We start from the raw sequence: 25,144 nt of genomic DNA, 5'->3' as shown, positions 1-25,144 counted from the left end.
GTCGAACAGTGTTTATTTGACCTAAATATTTTGATTTTGATTTTTAAATGCTTTTTATTATTACGAAATTATGTTCACAATACATCTTATATCTATTTTAATAGCTACTGATCTACTGATCATTTTCTATTTTACAATTTTAATTTAATTTGGTTAGTAATCACAGTATTATATTATTCTAATGTTAATCTAAAGCATAATAGGAAAAAGAGCTCAAAAACCTATTTACAATCCTTATAAATGTTCATAATACATCTAATACATAATATTAATTAAAGACTATCTAAAGTCGATGACCTAAAGCTGATTGTGTTTAGGTAATCTGTGTTTATACCTGAAGGGTATAGACATTTTGTTGTAATCACCGAGACTCTTCACAAGTGTGTTAGTATGGTTATTAGTGATTCTTTCATAGAATCTACTGGTTAGTTTGTTAGTAATGTCTGTAACAAACGGAATATTATATATAGCATGCAGTTTTTTCAGGTTAGTATATATGGGCGTATTATAAATTATTTTAAGGGATTTATTTTGTATTACTTGGAGCTTGGAAAGGTTAGTATTCGAGGCGTTATTCCATACAGGTGAAGCATAGGTTAATAATGGTAATATGAGCGCGCGATATAATTTTATTTTATTTAGCGTTGATAAAGAACTATGGCGATTAAATATTGGATATATTGAGGATATACCCCGCATCGCCTTGCATTTCGCTGCCTCAATGTGAGGTGCCCATCTCATTCTTTTATCAAACGTTACTCCTAAATATTTTATTACTGACTGCCATTTCAGACTTTCTACAGAGGGGATTTTCAGATCTGAACTTGGCTTATGTTTTCTAACACTAAAGAATATGGCGTCTGTGTTGGTTTGATTAATTTGAATTTTCCACTTAGTGAAGTGTTCAGTCATTGTTTTAATTGCAAATTCAAGATTTTTAAGAATAGTGTCTGGTTTTTTGCTACTTGTGAAGCAAGCTGTATCATCTGCATATAGGGCTATGTGACAGTTTGACCTAAATATAAATAAATATGAACATATTTAAAAATCAAAATCAAAAAACTTGCACCCCAAACACACGCAGCATCCGACCACACAAGATCGAATGCAAACGCGCCGGTGCATAAAAGCAACACACACACACAAACACACAGCCACCTCATCTAGAGCTTCCGTCTGTGTGTGTGTGTGTGTGTGTGTGTTGGCAGAGGAGAGGGGCGCGTCCCGTTTGACAGAGGCGTGTTTACTGGCTAAGCAGCCGCCAGTGCGGCCCCGGCAGCCGTTACGTGCGAACGTACTATACCGTATTTCTGCACGAATCAGCACGTGCAGCTCCGACCCGAACACCCCACCCACCAAACCGCAGGGACTCTGCCCTCGACGTGAGTTTTCCCCCCGCGGAAAAACCCCATCGAACCTCACCCAACCCCCCACACCCCGAAAACCAGAATCCCAGAGGTCGTTCACTCTGTAGGTAGAACCGAGATGAAGAAGAAAAAAAAACCTGGCCGTTTTTCACGCCGTACACACGATCTCGATCGCCGAAATATAATATATGATATATACATATGCGAATCTGCATCTTAGTGTGTCCCGCGTCCGTGTGTTTGCGGTCGTTAATCGCGTGCAACAATACAGAGTTTGTACGTGTGCAGCGCCACATCGCTGTGTGGATTGTAAATACGAACAGCTGTAGTAACGCGTCAACGTGTTCCGGCGTGTAAAATGTGTCAAAATCATATGTGTGTGTGTGCGTTTGTGTCAGTATGACAGTGACAGGTGTTGAAGCGGAATCTTATTTAAAAGTTGGGAAGCTGTGTTTGTGTGTGAGTGGTGGTTTTGAGAAGCGCGCGCAATTCATAGTCGAATACGTAATCGGATGAATGGATATTTAAATTTTGAATGAAAATTATTTGTTTTATTTTTCAATTGTTTTTTTTTTCTTTCTTCAGTAGTTCTTTTATTTCGTGCGTGAAAAGTGTGTTGAAATTTCGAATGGTATTTTTTATTTATTATTTAATATTTATTGCCCTACTTTTGACGTTTTATGTAGGATTGTTGAAAATGCTATCGACTTCGACTTTTTTTTACTTAGCCCTTTGAGTGCTGATGTCTTTTCTGTTGAAAGCCCGCCACGCTGAAAATTTCACCAACATTTCCAACTAGAATTATTTAGAAATACAATAGGTATAAAAATTGTAGCTAATCCAAACAAACCCTAAATGACTACCACCTAGGATTTCGAGTTTTGTTAAAGTGTGTTTAGACTCTCTAATATATCTTGCAACAATATAAAATAAACAAAAGAAGTCTATTAATGAATGTATTTTTCCAAAACTAGTTCCATCTTCTTCATTGTTGATAAAATGTAATGCTCACAATCTAAATGCCAAGCCACAATCTAAAATACTCAGCAGTTAGAGATTTCCATCGGGAAAATCTGTTTTGGGTATACATTCTCAAATTCCGGTGTAAACCAGTCTTATTAAACGTTGACAAATTAATGACCCGGATTATACGACCCATGTTCAATGCTTCCTGGAAAGGCTTAGTGGGTAGTGTTCTTGTTTACTTTGTACATGCTCAAAATACAACGCCTATCGGCGTTTTTCAGGTCCATGGACTTGTTGGCAAAACGCCGATCGGCGTTGCTCAGCATTCAAAGGGTTAATGTGTGTGAATGTTGAATTAATAACTAAGAATGACTCATAATACTCGATGTATGCATATCTGGGGCACAGAGCTTTTATCTTTTTATTACAAGGTTTATATTATATTATGCTTAGGTCAAATTAAGGAGAGGTCTGATATTTGATAAATCGATAAATTTAAATCAGCTCACAATATGTACATATGTATATGCGGTGCCCTGTATTAATTAGTCTTCAAGAGGTATTCGAAAATTAACACAATAGAAAAAATTTGGATTGTGGTAAATTTGTCGGAATCGGAGTCGTTAAAAAGATCGGAATTTTTTAACAACTCCACAGCCCCAATATTTATGCAATTGTGTATTGTGCTTTTATTTTGAATAGTATTCTTACAATGTATGCCAGTTATGTATAATATATCGAAGTATGTGTGATAATTGGATGTATTTCAAGTTAACTGGTGTATTGATTGCAATATTTTTGACTTAATAATTGATTTATATCGTGTTTATTTTTTAAAAATTGAAATACCGACAAAATTCGTATAGCATTTGTTTGATTGGTGCTTATGTATTGTAAATTGTTAAATTGTTTATTGTTCTCGAGTTATTTTTATACAACGTATAAGAAATACTTGAAAATGAAATGCTTTAAAAATAATCATTTTTTTATGTTTTCGTATCGGTTGGAGATTAATTACATTCTAGGAAATAAAAAAAAAATTTAAATCTTTTTAAAAATAAAAATGATAATTTTCCAGACGATAGAGAGAATAGTATGTATGTACAATCTCTGTCGTCCATATAAATAATGTATAAATAAATAATATATGTACATATATAAATATAATATAATGATAATAATTAAAGCCCGGACCCTGAGGGAGCCGTTTATTGTTCAAATGTTGTAAATGCATTGTTAAAGGTTTGCCGAACCCTTTTTACAAAGCATTTACAACAATTGAACAATAAACGGCACTATTTGTACATTTAATAATAATATTAACCTTTTCAACTCGTATGTCGCCGCTGAGTCGCAAAACGGATTTTGCGTTCCACTCGTATGTCGTCACTGAGTCGCCAAAACTTTAAACTCGTTTATATACCATGTATTGTGTTCGATTAATTATTTTTGCAATTTATTATATTATGCATATTCCATATACACTATTATTCATATAAAAATCACGAATTTGCAAGACACTACTGCTTCCCTATTGATTTTCGATGTTTGTTGGCCGTTTTTCGATATGTGATGTATTATTTCTAAAATAATATAAACTCTTATGTACGTTGTATAAGTTTTTTGTTGCAAACAAAAAACTGATAAAAATGCGTTTTATTTTCATTTTAAATTTTGAGTATGAATCCTGAAAAACGCACGAAATTAATTAGGAGCTAGGCCTACCACCCCTACACAAAAAAAAAATTAATGGAAAGGGTTAAATAACAAATGATAATAATAAGAATTGATTCATCAATCAATTGACAGTTTATGACGGTCGTGTAGTACATATGTACATAGCTCTAAAAAAAAATCAATGAAATTTAAATAAAAAATATTATTTGGTTTATAAATGCATAACAAAAAAATAATTCAATGTAAATACATATGTATGTATGTACATATATCCTTATATGTATGTATATATTTAAAAAAAATTAAGGGACATACAATAGTTAAACCTTTTTCTAGGGAAATGGAAACTCCACCGTCGAAGACATTACAGCCATTCCCTTCCACTACTGGATGAAGGCCTCTTCAACACGCTTCCATTTGTCTCTGTTTTGCGCAAATCTCATACATCTAAACCCGTCCATTTTTCTTATTTCCGAATTCAATATTATCAACATTTACAGCTATTCGCAATCCTCCGCTGGACGAAGGCCTCTCCAACACGCTTCCATTTGTCTCTGCTTCGGGCAACTCTCATCCATCTCATCCCACACCTTTTTATAGTTTCATCCCCCAACTTCCCCTGTCATATCATGTATGCACATACGTAGGTATAATATTATATGTATGATCTTAATTTTGTACGAATTGATTCACAACCTATGTATGTATTTAATAATGATTAAATTGCCCTGCAATTATATAACAATTACACAGAGTGCTTATTCCGTATATTATATCATTTGTATCTCCATATATTTATATGTACGTGTATGCATATTGCAAAACATTTAAATACTGATTAATCGATAAAACAATTATACAAGTGTGTTTCGGTATAGTATGTTATTCATACTTGGTATTAATCAGCGTTTATTGCAACTACAAATAATTAATTGTTGATATAATTATACATTTGCGATTTTAATATATATATATGATTTTATATTTGACATAAATTGGTTATTATGTAAGTGTATGTGTCTATATATACTATGCGTTAATTAACCAGTTTTTCTTAATATGAATTATTATGTTTTAAACCGAATAATGAATTGCCTCGCGTTATGTGAATATCTCGAAAATTTCACTTTAATTGCAAATGTAATGAATTATTTAAAAAAATGTATAGTAAATTATATGCTTTAATAATTACTATGCATACGATTTTTTATGTTTTTAATTTTAATTAAAGAACTATTTCAATTTTATTTTGCATGGCATCTACATACATATACATACATGTATGTATGTATGTATATATGTATTTGTGTTCCAAATACGACTGCATACTCTTAGTTTTAAACTTTAAAACGTACATATTTATTAGTTAAATAAGTCATAATATATATGTATGTATGTATGTATGTATATATCATATATGTATATATAATAGCGCTATTATTTGTGTCTGTGTGAGATAACGCTCGCCGTACTATAATAGTAGTTTCGATTCGAAATATGTATTTGAAAATACTCCCAACAAAACGTACGAATATAATACGTACATAATAACAGATCAACAAAAAACTTCTATATATACTGTTTGCTACCAATGTTTCCTCTAGGCTTATAAGTCGCTGAGCATTCAGCGCCATCTATTGGAAATTTATTTAATTAATTAATTAATTAATTTTTCTATTGGTGTGTTATATTGTTTACATGTAGGTAGGTAGGTAGTTTTTACCATTGTTTTCATATTAAACAATTAAATATAAATATATTTAAAAGGTATTTGAAAAAAACACGACCGCATGCGAATCGAAAACAGGAACGACATATTTATTTTAATTTTATTAAATAACTTAATATGCCATAACCCATGCGATGATATTTCATCGGACACCACACTAGTTATATATAAATACGAAAGGGATGCATGATTGTACTATATTTGTTTTTTATGGACATTTCAAATAATAAGTATTGCAATCATTTGAAGTTGATAAGAATGCCTGACGGATCATTTGTACGTGGACGGCTGAGCGAGCGTGCTTGGATAGAATGAGGGGGCAGTAAAGGGGAAATGAGAATTGACCGCAAGGGCTGTGCATGCTGAAACCGCTAGCGACAATAACCTATGGTGTGGTTCATGTATCAATTCCTTTCCAAAACCACCCGTGTTGAAATATCAACGGGCGCAACACTAGTTTTTCTATAAAACTTGATATTAATGACTATTTAATCGATTTAGTGGCACGGCTGCCGACCTCCAATCTCGGTCTTATTTATTTTGTTTAGCAATCAGTAATCAGCATTTATGTTACATACATATCAATTGCTGTCAGTAGTCGCATTTGTTTAGATAACGTGATTGTATGTATGTATACCCAAATAAGTATATACATATGTATTATATAAACCGGACGAGAAATTAGTGTCGTGCCATCGAATTGCACCATTGTCACTATTTATATTTATTAAATATAAAAATAAAAATCGCTTATCTAATGTGTGTGTGTAGGCATACCTCAAAAAAAAAAAAAAGAAGAAATGCGAAACAGTGTGTCTAATATATAATCGACCGCCTTCGGTGTATTGTATTTAATTTCAGGAATAACCCGATGGAACATTTTTTCTTCTTGTTTGTACACTTGTTTTTCCATCTTTTTCGAACCGGCTTGTTTGTTCAATAGCTTTATCATGTTTTTTCAGCGAAATAGCTCTATGTATGTGCATGCATACATATGTAGGTGTGTATACTTTGTGAGCAAGCGTGTATCCACACTCGCGTTCATACAATTGTATAATACAACGCGGTTGTATAATTAGTCGTTTACTTCTAAGAAACGCGAACGCTCATTTTGCACGATTACGCGTTTTTATTTTCACTCAATTAACGGTCGGTACACTTGGGTATAATTTCTAGGCTTTTTAACGATTCACTTCGACCGCAGTTAGCTCGGTGGCGTGTACTTGAAATTACTATTTTTCATTTCGCAGCTATTACTATTTTAAAAACACTCAATTGTGTACTATATGGTACGTATGTATTTATGTATGTGTAGGTAGACAAAAGCTGTTCAAAACGTATACAAAATGTTATTAAAAAAAATAAAACAAACTGCGTATATACTAGGGATTGCAATATCGGTTAACCGCCGTGTAAATATAAATAAATACCGGTAAATTTTAACAAATACCGGTAAAATCAGTAAATGCCGCTAAATTTTAAATTTTATCGGTAATTGCCGGAAACTATTTTATCACGAATGAAGTGCATATGCAGTCATATTATTACATTAGAAATTTATGCAAATGGCGTATCGTAGGTTAAGTTGTCTGGAATTTGTATTTAATGTGACAATTTGAAATTGATTAATTAACCGGCAACACAGACCAACCAAATCGAAATAAACCCGATGAGACGGCTGTTTCAACTATGATCCAAACTTTCAAATGGTCCAAAATTTAAATAAATATACATATATATGTACATAATTGGTTACAATTAAAGAATCAAAAATAAAATTGATTTGTTATTACGAATTTACTTAAATGGCATGATTCACATGAGATTTATTTTTAATTATATATAAATATATGATTTAATCTAGGCTTAAGTTTTTTTTTACCGGTATACGAGTATTAGGAAAAATCATTCACCGTTTACCGGTTTATGGAATTTGACGGTAAATTGCAATCCCTAGTATGTACTTTGATTATTATAATTAAATGTAGCGAAGATCGCGGATGCAGCAATTTGCCGCCAGATTTATCTGCCGTGGAGATCGTTGCTCACTTTCCCTGTATTTTATTTCTTTTAGATAATTTTTGTCGAAGAAAATATAATTTTAGATCACATTGAGAAAATAATATACTTCTCATAGGTATTTCTCGTCTCAACATTGGAGAGGCTATCTTATCAAAATTATAAATATCTAAGAGGTCAGACTCGAAAAATATATTTCTTGCAAAAAAATAAAATTTTTCTTTTTTTAATTGTTAGAGTAGTTTAAATCGGGAATTGTCTATCAAATTAATAAGTAACTTTTAGTATCCTAAACCTCTTAACGTAATGGGTATTTTTGGTAGTTTTTATTTTTTTGTCTATTCTTATTGTATTTTTTTTTATATCCTTTAGTTTATGGTTTTATATATTTTTTTGTTATTATTATTGACAAACCCCTTGGGTCTACCTGCCATGCCGCTTATTCTAGGTATTTTTATATAAATAAATACCGGAATTGAAAACTGTTCTTGAAAGGCCTATTTTCTACTCTATACTATGTAGTACGTCTCGATAAATTGCTCAATTAATTGTGCGACAGATAGCTGGTCTTTGGCGGTGAAGGCGAACTTATGCCAGTAGTGCTCTTCTCTAGTATGTATTGACTTATCTCTCAACTTATCATAACGCCATTAGAGCAGTTAAATAGCTTATGTCACAGGCTATTTAACTGCCCCATTATCGTTATGATAAATTTAGAGATGAATCAGCATTAGAGTTTTGTTCCGAAGGTTCACCATCACGGGTCCACGGTATCCTTTATGATACTTCATTGGATTAAATGCATTGAAGTATCGTAAAGGATACAAAAAAAGTACATATGTATATACATCGGTAATGTAAAGTCAAATCTACACATTAAATGAAACCAAATGCTATACCTACCTTACGACTTTATGTACTTGGGTCAATTTAGTCGAATCAAATTCAACACTCTTTCCATATGTACATACATATCTGTATATCGTTAACACTACTATATGACGACCTAAATCACTTTTAAACGTCCACTCGCACTCATCATAACAATCTGAATTTGAGTGCTCGAACATTAATCACACTTATAATTTTACTGTCTCTTTCCACTCGTACGATTCTGGACGCGCTGGATAAATTCGCATACGACACATATGTATGTATATATATTGTGTGTACATGTGTACATATTATACATATAGTATAATGCAAGCGTGCACGAGCAAAAACCTATCACTTCCGGTTGATAAAAACACCCCCGTACGCTCGTCATCCGGATGGGAAAAGTGTGATATGTTGCGTATTTAATCGTGTCAACGTCCTCAAATTTACGGGTTTATAATATTACCATTTTGCGAAATGAAAACTGTCAATTTTTTCGTTGTTTCACATATGTTTTTTTTTCTTTTGTCGTTTCAGATTATAACCGGGGACGATTATATGGAGCTGAAGCGCGTCAAGCTGTCACATGGACGTCGGTCATTATGGGCAACAAAAGTGATAGAATACGCGAGAGTGTAGAAAATTTTCCCAGTTGATGCCATAAGTAGCTAAGCCGACTCAAAACAATAATGACATTAACCCGGTGTTGAATATTTTAGATAAACAAACAAAAAAAAAAACTCATCTCCCATCTAGTTGTACGGACGTCTATAACAAATTTACTATTAGCATAAATTTAATTAGATTAAATTCTCAAAATCAATGAAAATATTTTTTCATTCTATATGTATGTACATATGTAGTATATGTATGTAATTGATCGCTGATTCGTCGTGAATTTCCCTTCGGATGTGTGATATTTATTCGTGTCGACGTGTATTTTCTTAGTATAATTTTTAAATAATACCACTAGGTACTCTGTAACAAATTGACAATATGTGCATGCAAAGTGTGGTGTTATGTGCCCTATCTCTGGGATGTGTTCTGCTTATGGGAAGGGGGGTCGTGGCCACCGTCGGTCACTACACCCACTACTGGGCTGTTCACGTCGAAGGAGGAAGACACGTCGCTGATAAGGTGGCTGCCGACCACGGATTCGTCAACTTAGAGGAGGTAATTTAATCACTCTTTATCTAGGTCAACATTTATGAGCGACACTGTACTGTACGAGATACATACGTAGTTTTTGTTTGAAGGGTTTTTGATCGAAATTGGCACAGTGGATTTATTTATTTTAGGTTCTCGATGAAGGTCTCGTGTCGTACAGTGTCGGTCATTTGTGTTCAATGTTTATTTTTTAATTATTATGCAATTGTGTATTGAATTTCGCATGTTTTGCTACCGAAATATCTGGTGCTCTCAGACGACTGGCCAATTTTGCTACTGTATATACAGTAGTGTTTGCTTAATACGAACCAGATTGCAGTATTATCTCGGCTGTTGCGTTAGCCACAATCAATTTGGTACGATCGTTTACGATTATCAACTGCAATATGTATGTATGTACATATGTGTAAAAGTACTGTGCGGTTGGCACAAATATTCGGAAATCTTAAGAATCAAATATGATTCATTGAATCGTGAATCATCAGATTCAAGCATTTATTGATGATACGATTAATAGCCAATACCAGTGGTGTAGTGCTAAATAAGAAAGTACCAGGGCCGTGTTTAATTTTTACAACCCTCCCCCCCCCCGCTTTTTTCATTACTTAAAAAATATGTATCCTAATATTGGTAGTACAAATATTTATAAACAAATCAAATGATAATTAATTTGAAAAGTCAATCAAAATGGTCCGAGTAAGTCTTATTATTTTTTACAGTACATAGTTCAGTTATACAAATTTTGTTAGATGATTTGATTTCGGCATCATTCAGTTTCTATAATTTTTCCAAATGGGTTGTTGTTGGGGCTGTTTTTAAAATTTTAGTTGGTCATAGGACCCGGAAATATTTTTCCCAGGGCCCGGGATTTCTCTCGGCGGCCCTGAGTATGAGCCAATATATCGATTTTCGATCAAATCTAATATAATGCAGCTACCAATCATTGTTCTATGTACGTATGTACATCCGCCTGGCTACTAGTATGTACATATGTAGGTAGGTACAAGTATGTAGCTTCACAAACAAGAACATATCTTAGAAAAGTTACGCTACTGTATTTTTTTTTCTCACCGTTCATGAATAAAAACATATTTTTCACTCGCGAACCACTTTTGTGTTTCAGCGGCATTCTCATTATCGTAGTTCGCTCGTATATGCACTTATGTGTGTATATTTTATACGTATTCTTATTATTCGGCGCAAATATTATACTCGTAGAATAATTAAATTTATAATTGGCATAGCTTTTATACGTACTCATACATATGTATGTACATATGTGTATACATATGCATGTATGTACATACATGCACGTAACACAATGTGTTTGCCACCGAGTGTGTATACAAGGTTTTCGTCCAACTAGCGACGTAAGGTCGATCTGATAAGATCTAATGTTTGCATTGGCACAGATCGTGAATTTTGAACGGCCTTTTTTATTTATTTATTTTATTTTTTTTATTTTTCGAATCGGATATGGGTATATTATTATTTTGATTAAGTGGTGAATTTGAATGTTCGATTGGAATAATAGTCGGCATCCTCTCATATTTGCTTATGAATAATTAAAAATTGGAATGAGAAATATATACATATGTATATCAATTACATATTCTTTTGTATAATTTTTTTTTAGTGACATGTGGAATTAATTTTGTTTTTACTTTTTTTATGAATAATTTTCAATTTATCGTAACACCAAAATCTCTTAATCAAAATCTTAATTACTTTTTACACGATTTTTAATGTCCTATTAAGATAAAATTTTAACTTAATTATAAATACGTAGTGATCCATTGATCGTAGTATGTACTTATGTACGTACATATATGATGCGGAGTCGGAGTCGTGGCTTTTTGGGTTGAGTCGGAGTCGTAGTCGGACTCGGACTCTGATTTCGCGTTTGAAATCGCATTTATTTATTTTTTTACTTAATAATATACATAAATAATACATTTAATTTCTAACTAAGGTGACTCATTAATGCACAATGTATGCAGATCTGAAATGGTGTTCTCATGTTTCGGTCAAATTGAGTAGAGGTCTTATATTTGACAAATCTGTTACTCCAAATGCGTACATTTTATTGGTTTCATGTTTGAATTCTCAATTTTTTTAAATTTTAAATTCTAAATCTATATAATATAAATGAATGTATGTTTGTCTGTCTCGTTTAGGCACCTAAAGCACTCAACCGATTACGATGGAACTTTCAGGATTTGTTGTATGCATGCCCGTGAAAAAAAATCCAAATGCGGGAACGGAAACGGGAAAAACGGAAATGAGTGGCATTGCAACGCAATAATTTCAAATGTTTTCGCGTCGCGACCTGCTTAGTTGGGGTGAAATAAACAAACAATAAAATGATTTTAAATGTGTTCGCTGTTTTTACGACAAATGGGAACGGAAACGAGAACGGGAATTGCATGCGTTATTGTGGCATTGCAACGTATGCCATTGAATGAAAAATGTTTAAACGAAAGTTGATAAATTACATCAGATCACTCTACAGTCCAGTTACAATATTTGTAAACCTTATGTGGGTGGAAATAGTGCGAAAAAATTTGAACGTTTTCATTTGATACGTACATTATTTTTATGATTGCAATATGTTTTTTGTCTCGAAATCACGCACTCGGTGTTTCGTTTCCTGCAAAATCAAAATACATACAGTTAGAATCGATCTCGAACGAGCCACACCATGCTTACCGATTACTAATTACATAATTTTCATTCCAGTCGCTCGCTGTAATATTTCATTGAGCGCACATTTCATTGTCATTGTCTTGGGACGAGTCGGAAGTCGGTGATCCGAACAAAAGAATCGAACAATGCGTAATTTTTTCGCATCATCAAAAGTGCGTCATCCGCATTGCGCGTATGTAATGTAATAATTTATTACGCGCGATCGGCATCGGATAGCGCCGTGCAGGAAACATCAGCGTCGTCGGCGTCACCTTCCCGAATGACCCACTACGAAAATGTTAATTGAACAACAGGTTTTTAAGCCATGTTCATTGCCGTCGAACCGCTGGACCGGTCTGCCGAGACAACGGATCCGGTCGAACTAAACCATGTACATATGTATATACATAAATATGTATACATATGTGTAGGAGCGCGAATAGACGCGGACATTCACGGTCGGATGATGAGTGAGATATATCTACATATGTATATCGTCTTCGTCTGACTGAACCTGCATAACATCTCGAGACAGGAATACCTCAGCAGGTTACATTTTAGACGTGATATTATGCAATCGTTTAGGCAAGTCTGATCCGAGAGTAATGGGACTGGTGAGCTTAGAATCTTGTTGTGGATTGGGTTCAGCCTCGTCGTATTATGTGTTCATTATGTCCTCAAGATACATACTTGAAAATGCATTTGTGGTTATGACGTCAGTCAGTGTCGATGCAACTGTACAAGGTCGCCGTGTACACAAAGCCTACGCAAAATGAGTGTTCGTACCTGCATTGAGCAGGTAAATGATACCGTTGAGTGGCTCGATTGTGTTGTAAACGTTTTTTTTTCACTCGAGGAATGTAAATCCGGCAGAAAATATCACTCTCGAGAGAGTGAGAAGTCAGTCGGTTTTTTCAATGTATGTATGTACATATGTATAAGTATGTATGCATGATGTAAGTTCTCAAGTAAATTAATGTCATAAATTTTATCTCGATTCGTAGAAGTGCATGCACATACCGGTTGCTAGAAATCTGTAAAGGGAATGTCGATTCATAAAGGAAAGGAATTATGTAAGAATTTCGTAAAGATGAAAAGTGCAGACATGTAAGAAAATCGTTAAAATTTTGAATAAAGACCTTGATTGAAACTTTTTTTTATTCATATGTACATTTGTAAATTTATTGTGATCTCTAAATAGTACATATTACTCTGGTTTATTGTACCTATAAGTTATATTGACAGTTTGTATGAATATGAATCTAATATATATTTTCGAAAAAGACTTTGTTGGTTCGTAGAAAAACAAATGAATATTCAAATAAATCTATAAATAAAATAAAACTAATTAAATAAATTTAATAAAATGTTTACTATTCGATTGGCCATGTTTAAGCGGTTTATATTACAAATACCGAAAAAAGACGGGTAAAAACACTAGTATATATGTATTATAAAATCTCTGTTTAAAAGTTTTGAATATGTGTACGCTTATATGTAATATATCTTCAGTATCATCATTAACAACTATTCAGCATCCACTCCTGAATGAAGGTCTCTCCAACACGCTTCCACTCGTTTCTCATCAACTCTCATCCATCTTACTCTACACATTTTCTTAATTTCGATTACCCCTCTTCCTTGCAGTTTTCCTTTTACCCTTTTTCATTCTCTCGGATACCCTGTTCTAGCACATATTTTGCGTTCCATACTTCTTTGAGTGCATTGGACATTGTGTAGCATCTTGGTTTCAGTGTCCAAGTTTCACATCCATACGCCATCTCTGGCAAAACATATTTGATCGAAGACCTTTTTCTTCGGGTAAAACAGCTTTTTTGATTTAATAAATACGGCGTTCATTCGTCCAAATGCACTCCATCCTAATCTCATACGTATTTTTATTTTTACTCCATCTTTTACTACCGGACATGTCTATTACATATATGTATGTCCTTAATATATGTAAATAACTAATGACTACATACTTCTACTGTTTTATCATGTGATGAAATGCGGTTCGTTGTATATAAGAAATATTCGTCATAAATATAAAAAAGATCATTCATTTTGAATATCAAAATGATCAATAATTACGATCTTGTAAATGTATACATAAATATGTACATATGTATTTATACGGCTTAAACTTTTGACCAGGCTAAAATTAGATTCAAGTATACTAAAACGAAATTTTCTTTTCGGTTTATTGAGTATGAAAAGTCTTCCCATTAAAGCCTTTGTAAATCTCTTTTAAGAAACGTTTTACAACAAGAAATCTAGAGGTGAGATATTACATAAAATCTGTACCCAGCAACGTCATGAAACAGAAGTCATAACCACAATGCTAAAAATAAATTCCGAAGAAATACAACATGGGGGAGTGCATATATGCACACACATATGAATGTATGTACCTACATATGTATGTATGTATATACATACATATGTATCAATTTGTCGTAGTTCGTCAAATCGAATCGCTTTGAAATTAACCATTTCAACGAAACTTTCAATCAACCAATCGAAATGATTATCGCACAGATAAAGTCCAGAGAAAATTTGTGCATTCGGGTTCATCGTACGTATGTATGTACATACATATGTTTGTAATAAATTTGAGTTTGGCGTATAAATATATTGTGACACTTTGACGGCGAGACACCTCTACCGAGACCCGAATTTCCCATGCGGGATAAGGCTAGGATGCGAATGGCGCTCTGGGGACACTCTGGCTAGAAATTTTCGCAAGATCACACTTTGCGTTTTACAAACTAGAGACATGGACAAAAAAGATGAACGTTTCACTTGTCAAACAGACTGGTAGGGACACGTGCGACGAAAATTGCGGAAGCCTGACACAAGTGTTGACACTTTGCTCACCGGGACGTGTGCACTAATTTTTTCCTTCTTTGTACTACAACACGTGAATGTGTGACAGACAGCAGCTTCGAGACTGAAATTTTCGTAGTAAGGCTTATAGTCGATTTGACTACGCATCTCGTACGTAAGCGGTTACATATGTATATAAGTACATATGTATGTACGTACTGAGCCGTGTGTGGAAACTCGGATCCTTTACGCCGGTATTATTTGATCGCATTAAGGAATTAAGTGGGATAAAGCTCCCCGAAATAGGATTTATCTATGTATGACGAAAATACATTGAGGATTCGACGTTCGCATTAGCGGTGAGAAGCCTTTACGATGTGACTCCGGTGTGCCAAATTCTCGTTCGGTATCTGCATGTCTGTCTTCAGACACTGGACTATTTTTCCGGTCGGATTGATTGAAAAGCTCTAATTTACCTCAGGTGTAAAGTTGGCCATTTGGCGTAAATGGGGGGGCCTTTGAAGAATTTCGCAAATTTGTGTTCACCGTTTTGACGGTATTCTGCGAAGATTTGATTCAGTTTAGGTAAATTTCGCGATCTGATTGAGAAGTGGGCGTTTGAATCGTCCGTGTCAAATCCCGTCACAGGAAGTGTGAAGATTTTGTATGATCGTAATCTGCTGACGAAGAAGTGTGATTATAGAAAATCTTCTCAGTCGAATCATTTTTTGAAGTAAAAACTTCCTTACGCACTGTAGAGTATGTAGCTGAACGTGCTATGCAACGTTGCAAACCGACTCTTCTATGTTAGAGTGGGATGCTGAAGAGGCGTCTTATGCTAACCCCTTCCTTTTCTTGTAATTTTTAGAGAGCATCATAGTTACATCTATGGATAAATATAGCCAAAGTCTGATAAATTTGCATTTTTTTTTTATAAATGGCTGAATTTTGAGCTGTTGAAAAAACTCGAAACTCGCGAAACATCTTTGGGCAAATTTGCAGCATTTTATAAATCAGCGATTTCGGGATGCGTTGAGCTCGAATTTTGTGAGAAATAGGACAGCGTTGCCAATTTGTTGGAACCGTTTCAATGAAATCAAATAAATTGGTAAACTCTGACAGGAAATGATCGACCTTGGAGTCACATATCCAAGGTCTGGCCAGCAATAAGGCCAAGGATAGAATCCGTGAGCACACAAATAAAAGCATTAGCCCTTTGAATGCTGACGTATTTTCTGTTGAAAGCCCGTCACGCTGAAAATCTCGCCAACATTTCCAACTAGAATTATTTAGAAATCCAATAGAAAGCAGGTATAAAAATTGTAGCTAATCCAAACAAACCCTAGATCACTAGTTTTGTAAAGGTGTGTTTAGACTCTCTAATATAACTTGCAACAATATAAAATAAACAAAATAAGTCTATTAATGAATGTATTTTTGCAAAACTAGTTCAATATTCATAGTTATTGTTAAAATGTAATGCTCACAATCTAAATGCCAAGCCATAATCTAAAATACTCAGCAGTTAGGGATTTCCATCGAGAAATTCTACTATGGTTATAAATTCAGAAATTCCAGTGTAAACCACTCTAAACATTGACACGGATTACACGACCTATGTTCAATGCGTTTTACTTTATCTATGTACTTATTAACAATAGATGAAGTTTTGTGATCATGCGAAAATTCGAACTCGAGATTTTGACTGATTTGAACTAAGAATCGATCACTGATCACGTTTTCATGATCTAGAAAAAAATGTGTGTCTGTATTTTGGGGATTTTTTGAACACCGTTAGTCCTATCAAACTGAAACTTAGTATCGGTTACTGAAATTCTTAGCGATATGACGAACATTTTTTTAATTTACCTGGAAAGGACTTGTTGGCAAAACGCCGATCGGCGTTGGTCAGCATTCAAACGGTCAAACGTTAACCATTGCTGGTTGTAAACGAATACTGATATAAAAAAAGTTTCCTTGAATAGTGACATTATAGAATAAAAATTCTTATCTTTAAGAAAATTTTATCTCTAAATTTCATTACCCAAAAGCTCAGATAAGATCCAATCGAAAAAGATATATTTCCAATTAAAAGGAACATGAGATAAGAAAAATGGCACTCCAATTATAAGTTAACCCGTGAGTTATCTCGTTACCCTCCCTTGAGAAAAATCACAGGATGATTGGCGGATCCGTGTTAGTCGTCCCTTTAATATTCAAAATTATACTGAATACAATACATATCTGTCTGCTATGTCAGATTTTGTTTCACATCAATATATTTTACTCGTGTCAAAATTTTGTCCAAACGAATATTTGTACGTATGGACCAGTGGCGTGCGGTAAAATTATCTCTCTTTTTGTCGTACAGCCTTACTTAATATGCGCGAACAGGATACAAGAGGAACGGGCTGTTCCTCTTGTATCCTGCCCGTGCACATTAAGTAAGGCTGTACGACAAATAGAGAGAGAGTTTCACCGCACGCCACTGGCTATGGACATACATACATAGTCCTCTCAAATAAGATATCATTCGTAACCGTAACATGTACCGATTTCGAAGTCCATGTACATATTTAAATTTTCCACGTTTATAAAATTTCGCGATTGATTGACAAAATTCGATTTATAACTGACACACGGTTAAATAAAATAAACCGTCCACACTTCCGATCGTTTTCCGAACAAGTGCACAAATCGACTACAGAAGTCAGGTTGACATTTTAAAATTTAATTTAAACCGTGTGTCGGGACGTCGAACGTCTTCCCCCCTCCCCTCTCTATCTCGATTTGGCGCGAAAAACGAATGACGTCATCGTGAATCGCAAATTAGACGACTTGTCGATATTGTCGGCGGGAAATTCGACGCCGGAAAACGTATTTGCTTTGAGTCGATACGCAAACACGATTTTCATATGTCGGATTGACAGTTAACGAAGGAAGCGTTGACGTGTATCTATTATACATATTGTATCATGTTATAACGTGATACGACCATACATAAATTCAGACGAGGTCATTCTTTCGTTTTCTTCGAACCGCTATTTTACGTCCAAATTTGATGTATGTATGAATGTATGTACATGATGTTGATATTCAATATTTGTGTTTACGTTTGACGTAATGGTTGATTAACGTTTTGTATATTGTTGTCTAATCGAAATTTTATACTCTATTTGTTCTATGTAGTGTGTATGTACATATGTATTGGGGGTTTGGTTATTTCAGTGTGCATTTTTTATTGTTGGGAAAAATGTTCCCTTTGAATAATTGGGATCAATTTTTATACACCCCCTTTGCGATCGTCCCAGTTTGATGGGATACTTTTGTAGAATATGATATTTTTATTTTAATGCATTTTTTATGTATCGTTTGGCAGCAAGAAATATATGTATATGAAAAAATAGATGTAAAAAAGTTTTGATTATTCATTTTTTTACTAATTAGATCTTCATATGAAATTTGTATCTATGGTTTTTGGATGAAATTTGCGTTACATACAAATTCAAACATATATGATTTTTTAAACGTATTTTTAATATAAATTTAAAATCTTTATTGGTTTAGATTGCAGGACGATCGACAAAAGGACACCCGCAAGGCTCTAATTGAGAAAATGTGTTATATTTTTCACAAATTTACTATAAAATTCTCATATTAACGTCCTAGCTTGATATTTTCATTCGCGTTAATACAAATCCTATTCATCTAGTTGTTACTTAAATTTGAATTTAAACGCATTTAAAAGAATAATTCTTCAAACTGAATAACTTTTCTAAGGAACATCACATACAGACATACGTGTATGTATGTATGTACATACATATGAGGCGTTATATTTGAAAGTGGAAAAAGTACACTTTTCTTCATTTAGACAAATATCTCGCAAAACATTAAATATAATGTTTTGTGTTAAACAATATCCAAAAATACTGGTGACCTGTAATAGATTATTCTGCTTTTCCAAGATGTTCGACAAATCGAATTAAAAGAAGTGATAATTGATAATAATTAATAATAATTCGTGAATTATATAGGTCAAACAAAAATATTTTTTTTGGAACTGAAAATTGGACTTTTAAATATAAATGCTTATATGCACTTACATATTTATGTTTGATTTAGATTCTTGAAAAAGCAATGGAAGAAATAGATGAAATTCTAGACATTAAACTTTAAACCCGGTAGAAACAATAGCGATTCTCTTCGTTTGTCCAAGTTTACGTTCTAAAGCCATTTTTTGCCATGCGGAAACCTTGAATGTGTGTCGGGCTTTATAAAGACATTTCGCAGTTTGTTTTATGACTCAATTGACGTATGTACATACGTTCGTATATTTTTGGGAAAGTCGCTTCTGCAAGGTTTTGGCCGACGTAGAAAGTTTCAAGCTGTGCGTGTACGAAATTCGTTCGGATCGGCGCCAACACAAAGCAAAACTTTCCTAATTATAAAATCATCAAGAGTGAATTTAATCATCCTCCGATGTTTTTACGCGGCTGGGTTCGTCGTGTGTACACACACACAATAATTTCGCATTAGCATAATCGAATCGACGCTCGTCGGAGTTTGCCAAGTGGAGGAATTAAAAGCGTATTAAGTTTGCGCGTTACGAGGTGTAAAAAATTGCACAATTCCCATCATTTCACCCGATCTCCGTTTCCTTCCCGAGTTCTTCTCGTACCCGTCATTAAACCTAACGTTTGTTTTTACGACGGAATTTTCCGTTTAGTAGAGCGTTTTCCCGCGCTGCGTTCGCTCGATCTCTCGCATTTTTCCCGGTAATTGGACGTAGTGCACTCCGGGGAGATATCAGGTAAATAAGTAATTATGCTGGCAATAGATTCTGCAGAATCTTTAACGATAATTTACCAGCGTTGGTTGGTAAGACAATTCATTTAATATATGTATGCCATTTTCTAGGTTCTGGCTCTTTACCCGGGTAAAAGTTTCTACTAAGAGCTACTTTATATTCGATTCGATAACGCTGTTGCTCTCTTTATGGCAGTTCAGCTTCACGAATTTATCTAAAATGCATTTCAAATGTTTGTGTCTATCTAAGATTCATAAATTTTCAACTGTTTCGTTCAAATAATCGTTATCAAACGAATGCACTTCGAGTATGATGAGGTAATTTATTGACCTCGAGATTTTTTCTATTATGAAATTAGTGTATTTATTAGGTTTTTTTATAAACTACTTTAATGTTCTTTTAATTTTGATGTTAAAAGCATAATAGAAAAATAGGTCGAAAATATATTTACAATTCTTAGAAATTTTTTTATAATATGTATTTTTATACATATATTATTTGATTATGGATTCATTAACTCAATGAACTATGAAAAGTAAATTATGCTTCGATAATATGTGCATATACCTATCTGAAGGGTAGAGACATCTTGTTCTAATCACCGAGACTCTCCACTAATTTGCTGGTGTGGTTATTGATGATTCAAAGCAAATTAAAAATTGACTAAACATTAGGTAGAGTAAAAATATTAAATGTTACTTATGATTTAGATTCTAAAAAAAATTTATACGTACTCCGAAGATAACTGAAAAGGTAAATATGGCATTAAGATTAGATCCCAACAATAAATAATGTTGTTAAATTTTTATATCGTAAAAATTTAACAACATTATTAATTGTTGATTTCTTTGTAAAAAAATGAAAAGTAACTGATAACAAGGCCAATGCAACTTTTCCTAATTTCAAAAACCAAACCAACTTTGTCTTTACAAAATGTCTTTACTTTTTAATTAAATCAATGAATATATATACGTACTTAATAATGTATGTACATAGTTGATATAATGGAGAGAGTAAAGATATCGAAACGGCAATGCGAAAAGAATGGATTGTAGATGGACGAAAGAAGTACTCAATACCCGAGAGAATGAGATGGATGAGAGTTACCCAAAATACCTGTGTTGGAGAAGCCTTCATCCAGCAGTGGATGGCAACGGAAATGAACTAAATGTATTTTATACAAAAATAACTTCTCAATCAGTAGGTATCGGTATAATAGTTTAAAAGAAAATTTGCATCGGTTGCATACATGTGTTTCGTATTTAATTAAATTTCGAAAGTGTCACCTATTTCTTATATAATTTATTACTTATATGTAACCATATTATATTCATTTATATAATAGAACAATAAAAAACTGTAGAGTGATTAGTAGAACCGATCGAATATCTTATACAATATTCAACATACATATGTAGATCATACATACATATATGTATATTATATAAAATGGGAATAGAAAACTAAAAATAGTCGAATTGATGTTTGCTTAAATTCCACTTGTAATATTCCAACGGCTATCGGAGGACGTTTCGTCCCTATCTAAATCGAATCTAAATTGTATGCGAAAACTAGCAAGGTGTGTAGCGAGATCGCGATCCAAATTTCCGGTCACGCAAACTTCTCCGATGCAATTTTTATCCTCGGACCGTGAGAGGATGTCCGTATCTATCGGTTCGATAGGTCCAAAACTTACATATACATATGTACATATGTAATATGTATAAAATTGTCGCTGGTTTTGGACCGATAACGAAATCATTTTAACCTTTCTCGCACTCTGTCATCTTATCACGGCGCGGAATTTATCGGGGATTTTTCGTTTTTTTTCCCCCATTATCGGTCTATTTCACCAAATGTTTATCGTCACATTGTGCGTTGTGCGTAACAATGTTCCGCTGGAGCCCTCTCGAATGTAAGATAATATACATGTATGTATGTGTTTGGGGTCAGTAGGTTTCATTCATTAGCAAATTGCTGTAAGTTGGTGACAAAATGTGACGCTTCACAATTTGACTTTGTCGTGTGTGCGAATATTTGCACATCTCTTGATCTTTTCGAGTGGGTGAAAACCCTTTTCAGCAAATAATGTCTCCTCTGTTCCACGCTTTGAGTGCGTGTGTGTGATTGTGAGCCGTTTCGGGTTGTGAGTTTGTGCCGGAAATGAAATCGCAAGTGTGTGTATATGCCTTTATATGCATGTACCAATATCAAAAGCAAAGACATCGCTCGATTCTATGTGTATTTGAATAACGTTTACGAAAACCGACGAAATTTTTCGTTTTAATTATTTCGACAGTGAGTTCTTATCTCAGGATCTACTATGTGTGTGTGTTTTTTTTCGGGGTATTTTTGAGTGCAATCGACGAATGATGAGTTTGACAGATAAGACTTAAACGAACTCATTTATTTTTTCGTTCAAGATATTGTTGAGATTAATGTGTGTTGGAATAGTAGTTTCAGTAAATATTTATTTTGTTTTGTTTACAATTTGCCATATTGATATAACAGAAGTCTTCGCTATGGCTAAGCAAAAAAGGGTACAAGAATAAATAAGGACGCAAAAACAAAATAAGATAATAAACAACGATAAAGATATGTATATATCATCATCATCATCATTTATAGTCATTTACCATCCACTACTGGATGAAGGCCACTCCAACGCACTTCCACTCGTCTCTGTTATGCGCAACCCACCCCACACATTTTCCTAATTTATTTCTAACCATCTTCCTTGCGGTCTTCCTTTTACCCTTTTACAATCTCTCGGGTACCATTCTTGCACTTCTTTCGTCCACCTTTCTTCCATTCTACGTGACCTGCCCATTGCCACTATATCATCTACGTTTGTTATGCTTCTCACCCACGTATTCCGCTTCCTATATTTTCTCGTTATGCTTAGCATGCAGCGGTCCATACTTCTTTGAGTGCATTGGAATTTCACAAAATCATTTCATTACGTTTAGTAGCAGAATCTTCATACATATGTATATCAAATTATGAACCAACGTCAATAAAACTGACCATTCAATTAAAATACTGACCGTTCTCTAAATTCTCATCCAAATGTACTGACTGAAGTTTATTTTATTAACGGACCATTTATTACGGACATGTGTATGTATGTATGTAGTGGTTACTATAATAATTGATTAAAAGTTATTGACCAACTAAATATAGGCCGTGATTAATGTGTATTGAAATATTGAGCACATCGTCTTGTATTGTTTGTTATTTTAGATAAGTTTAAATTACCCTATTATTGGTTTATATTCTAGCAAAAAATTGTACTTCCTTATCATTCATAACGTCATAGTAACGAAACTCGGCGGTTACAGAAAAAGTAGCGATAAGAGTTTGCGCCTTAGACTATATTTTTGTTTGTCAAACATTCTGCAATCAATTCACGTGGAATTAATTCCACACGAAACTTCTCCATAATCATAAATATTTAATCGCCGATCGATTAATTCGTTTTGTGTTATTTTCAATTCCTGTGGTGGTCGGGGGGAGGGGGGTGAGGAGAGTGAAAGAGTTTGAATAATAAATTTTGCACTGTTTATTCATGAGACGAATTTCATGTTGAAATTTCGCCCTACTCGATTTTAGTGGTCGACGGCGTTTGCTTCCCGAAAACTGGCCAAGAACCAACTTCCATTAGCATATTATCAAATATTCTCGGTCTTTAAAGCTTTCGGCATTAATGAGGAGATTAACATGAACTGCCGCCATATTGACAGCTTCCAGATTAGGCGGCGACGATCCAGTTCATCTGTCTTCGCATTATGTTATGTATTATGCATATAATTATTACATTGTTAGTCAACCGACAAACTAACCTCGTTCAACGTGTACATGAATATTCCTTCTCGCTCTCTGTCTCTGGCGTATATTGTTGTGCAAATTTCAACGAAACTAATCTGTACGAATCGCAGTTTCGGAACTTCCTTACGGTGTAATCTTATCTGCAAAGGATTCACGCTCTTTCATATCTACATACATATGTATGAAAATAATTAAAACATATATAATAAGGAAACGATACATCTTAATTTAATATTTATTTTCTTGCAATACGTTAATCTTCCGGTCGAATTTAAAAAATTTAAAAATAAAAATGTTTTATTCTAAGCGCCCTTGCTTGACTTCTTGTCGACAATGCCATGCTTAAATCTTTTGATGAATCATTCAGATATGATTAAAAGTAGGTCTTTTTCGTGTAGTGTGAACCCGGCGAAAAGACTATCAGGTACGCCTAACTTCGTTGCTATGTATACATTAAGGAGCTGCAGGAGTTTTTACGCGTGCTGGACGATTATTCAACTAACTTGATTAAATAAAAGACACCCCTCGTTAGTTATTTTTTTTTTTTTTTTTTTTTATTTTTTTATTTTTTATTTATTTCATACCAGGAAGGCATTACAGGTAAACCCCAATGCGCCTTCCTGGCCAAATTACAAACAATACAGCATTTTTTATTAAATAAGTCGCTAAATTACGAGACACTGACTTAAACTCGACAATTAACGAGACATCTATGAATTTTACATACATTTTTATTGTAATATTTACATTAATCATACTCAAATAGTGGTGACATAGTGGGTAGGAAGGATTTTTAGCCAATTTTTAATCGGGAATCGTTTCAACAATGAAATCAGAGAAAATTGGCAAACTCTGATAGGAAACGATCAACCAGGAGTCACAAATCCTGGTCTGACCAGCAGCATTACAGATATACTCAGAAAAATTCTTTTCAATCGAGGTCAACTCAAGGGATCGAACTCGGCGCCTCTCAGTGTTAAGCAGAAGCTTAACGACCGAGCCACGCTGCTGGCTATATCGAAGTTTAAACGAAATTATGGAACTTATGTATATTTTTTCATTGTGTTGTTATCGTTTGTAAATGTCTCTGCAATTTATATTCTCGCCCAATAAATGGCAATGATCAGTTGTCCAAACACGCGATTTGACAACAATTGAAGGATAAATTGAGGTCGTCGGTAGTGATTTGCG

At 33.9% G+C, this 25,144-nt stretch overlaps 1 protein-coding gene across 1 annotated transcript in view; it reads left to right on the top strand.

The window, feature by feature from the left end:
- Window positions 1-1,233: 1,233 nt before the first annotated feature.
- LOC143913821 (furin-like protease 1) overlaps window positions 1,234-25,144 on the top strand; it is a 320,932-nt gene continuing 297,021 nt past the window's right edge. The window contains exons 1-2 of the mRNA XM_077433837.1: window positions 1,234-1,382; window positions 9,172-9,807. Of these exons, the coding sequence (XP_077289963.1) occupies window positions 9,631-9,807 (177 nt within the window). The 5' untranslated portion in view covers window positions 1,234-1,382; window positions 9,172-9,630. The remainder of the gene's footprint in view (window positions 1,383-9,171; window positions 9,808-25,144) is intronic.

This window comes from Arctopsyche grandis, chromosome 6 (genome assembly GCF_051622035.1).
Source record: "Arctopsyche grandis isolate Sample6627 chromosome 6, ASM5162203v2, whole genome shotgun sequence".
NCBI classification, from domain to species: domain Eukaryota; kingdom Metazoa; phylum Arthropoda; class Insecta; order Trichoptera; family Hydropsychidae; genus Arctopsyche; species Arctopsyche grandis.
The sequence above is the reverse complement of the archived record's forward strand: the minus strand, read 5'-3'. Positions and strand labels throughout refer to the sequence as shown.